General features: G+C 42.7%; 1 protein-coding gene across 1 annotated transcript; it reads left to right on the top strand.

Moving 5' to 3' along the window:
* Nucleotides 1-784: 784 nt before the first annotated feature.
* On the top strand, nucleotides 785-1,647 carry LOC21386013. Its single transcript, XM_010107534.2, has 2 exons — nucleotides 785-1,456; nucleotides 1,612-1,647. The coding sequence occupies exons 1-2, from the start codon at nucleotides 785-787 to the stop codon at nucleotides 1,645-1,647; spliced, it is 708 nt and encodes a 235-aa protein (XP_010105836.2).
* The last annotated feature ends 722 nt before the right edge of the window (nucleotides 1,648-2,369 follow it).

Raw genomic sequence — 2,369 nt, 5'->3', positions numbered from 1 at the left:
AATTAGCGGGGATGGGTTTTACCTTAATCTTTGCTTGCGGCGGAGAAACACCGTGTTTTGTGTGGCGAGTGGAGAGGAAAGATCACGCGGTGGTCCGGTGGACTGAGAGAAGCGGCGGTGATCCGGTAGACTGAGAGATCACGTGGTGGTCCGGTGGACTGAGAGATTACGCGGTGATCCTCCGGTGGACTGAGAGCTTAGGCGGTGGAGAGTCACAGAGAAGAGAAAAGAAGAGACAAGAGTCGAGAGAGAAGAAAAGTAGAAATGTTGGACTTGGGTGAGGCGGTGAGGCGACGCGAGAATGGAGAGGTAAACTAAATAGCGTAAAACATTTTTAACCTGAGTAATAAACGGGTAACAAACAGGTTATATAATCGTATTACTCAAATATGACACGTTTAATAAACGGGTTATGAATGATCAATTACGGGTTGACAGGTCAATCTGAAAATGACACATTATTTAATTGTGTTTTATGGATTCGACCTGATTTTGAACCGGACTTATTTATGATAAACTCAAACTCATTAATTTCGTATAAATTTTGAGTCGTGTCGTCGTATCACTGTCAAGATTGACAATCTTACCAACCAGAAATTAGAGAGAGAAACTTTTATTTTATTATATATTTTTAGAAGAAAAAGAGAGAGAGAGAAAGAAAAACATTCACGAAAAACAATGGCCTAAAACTCACTACCCGCTCAGCTCTTTTCAAACGGTTACTTTCTTCTTCTTCTACTTCTTCTTCTTCTTCTTCTTCAGAGCAGAGCACACCAGGAGAACAATGCTGAAAACCCTAATCTTCAAAGCCCCAATCCTCCTCTCATACAACTCTCGACGCTTCAACACCATCGCCGAAAGGACCGTTTCGCTTCAAATCTCTCCATTTCCACGAAAATCTCCCGATTTCGGCTCCTTCCTCTCCAATGCGCCTCAAATCTACCTCCAAAATCCGATCATTTGCGCAAGAAAGAGAAGAAAACGAATCAATTCCGATAAATCCACAAGATTCTTGATCAATCTGATTTCGGTCGTCGCGTCGAGCCTCAAGATCTTGCCGCAGCCTTTGGATTTGGTCCTCGAAGAAATCGGCGGCGGAGATGGAACCGCCGGCGGCTGCGGCGGTCTAGGGTTCTGGAAGGGCTTCGGATGGGGAGGTTTCGACGGGTGGAGAAAAAGAAGACGGAAGAGGAACTTGTGGCTGTACGGATTCATTGCGATTTGTGGTTTAGGTTTGCTGTTTGGGAGAGAAATCGAGAGCAACGCGTTTTGGTGGGGCCTAGGGCTTGGTCCCTTCGGAGTCGCTTTGATTCAGTGGTGGGAGAAGACCGGAGGAGTTCAGGCTTGGGTTCTTGGACTTTGCCTCTGGAGTTTTCTGGTCGGTCTCACTTTCAGGAGAGAGGAATTGCAGAAATGGCTTGCTAGGTTCAGGGTGACGATTCCGCTGGTCGACACTGTGAGAAGACGAATGAGAAGAGGAAAAAGAGGAAGAGTGTTTTTGAAGAAAGCTTGAAAAAGAACAATTTTTTGCTTTTGTTTTTCTCTGTAATTTTTCATACCATACTCAATGAGATGAAGATTGTCTTTTTTTTTTGTTCAATTTGTTTTCAGTCATTGTATTCTTCTCTCAATTTGAACTTGCATTGAATTTGTCATGGAATTTGAAAATGTCGTTTCAATTTTCACCTACAAAGGGTATTATAATTGCAATATTGGTACAGGAGTGTATTTATTTGACCTTTTATTATTTTATCAGATGATTCCCAAAATGCCCATTTTCAGGCCATTATATATAGATATGTATAAATTTCTTCTACTCAAACAGAAGAAGCATGTATGAGTTATGAAGAAACATTACGACACAATTCTATGCCTCTTCGAGAAATGCAAAACTATGGCTGAGCTGAAACAGCTTCATGGCTTGATGATAACTTCACCGGTTATCAGAAGTAGAATTCCTGTGAGCAAGCTTATTGATTTTTGTGTCGATCCAAAAGCCGGTGACCTCCACTACGCAAGGTCGGTTTTTAACAGAATTGCTCAGCCGACCATCTACATTTGGAACTCCATGATCAGAGGTTACTCCAACAGTGACACCCCAGTTGAGGCTCTGATCATGTACAGAAAAATGCTGCAAATGGGTTCTTTGCCGGACAATTTTACGTTCCCGTTTGTGCTCAAAGCGTGTTCGGTAATCAGAGATCACAACTGCGGAAGATCTGTTCACAACTGCATTGTGAAAACTGGGTTTGACTTTGATGTGTATGCTTCCACTGCTTTGCTCCACATGTATGCTTGTTGTGGAGCCATGGAAGCAGGATTGAAACTGTTTGATGTTATTCCTAAGTGGAATGTGGTTGCTTGGACTA

The sequence above is a fragment of the Morus notabilis genome, unplaced genomic scaffold, assembly GCF_000414095.1.
Source record: "Morus notabilis unplaced genomic scaffold, ASM41409v2 Scaffold1087, whole genome shotgun sequence".
Taxonomy (NCBI): domain Eukaryota; kingdom Viridiplantae; phylum Streptophyta; class Magnoliopsida; order Rosales; family Moraceae; genus Morus; species Morus notabilis.
Note: the sequence above shows the minus strand (reverse complement) of the source record. Positions and strands in the feature narration are given on the sequence as shown.

Bases quoted from the DNA above. Each gene is read 5' to 3' on its own strand.
- LOC21386013 (XM_010107534.2), top strand. From the start codon at position 785: ATGCTGAAAACCCTAATCTTCAAAGCCCCAATCCTCCTCTCATACAAC. The intron at 1,457-1,611 runs GTGAGAAGACGA...ATTTGTTTTCAG, and splicing joins CGATTCCGCTGGTCGACACT to TCATTGTATTCTTCTCTCAA.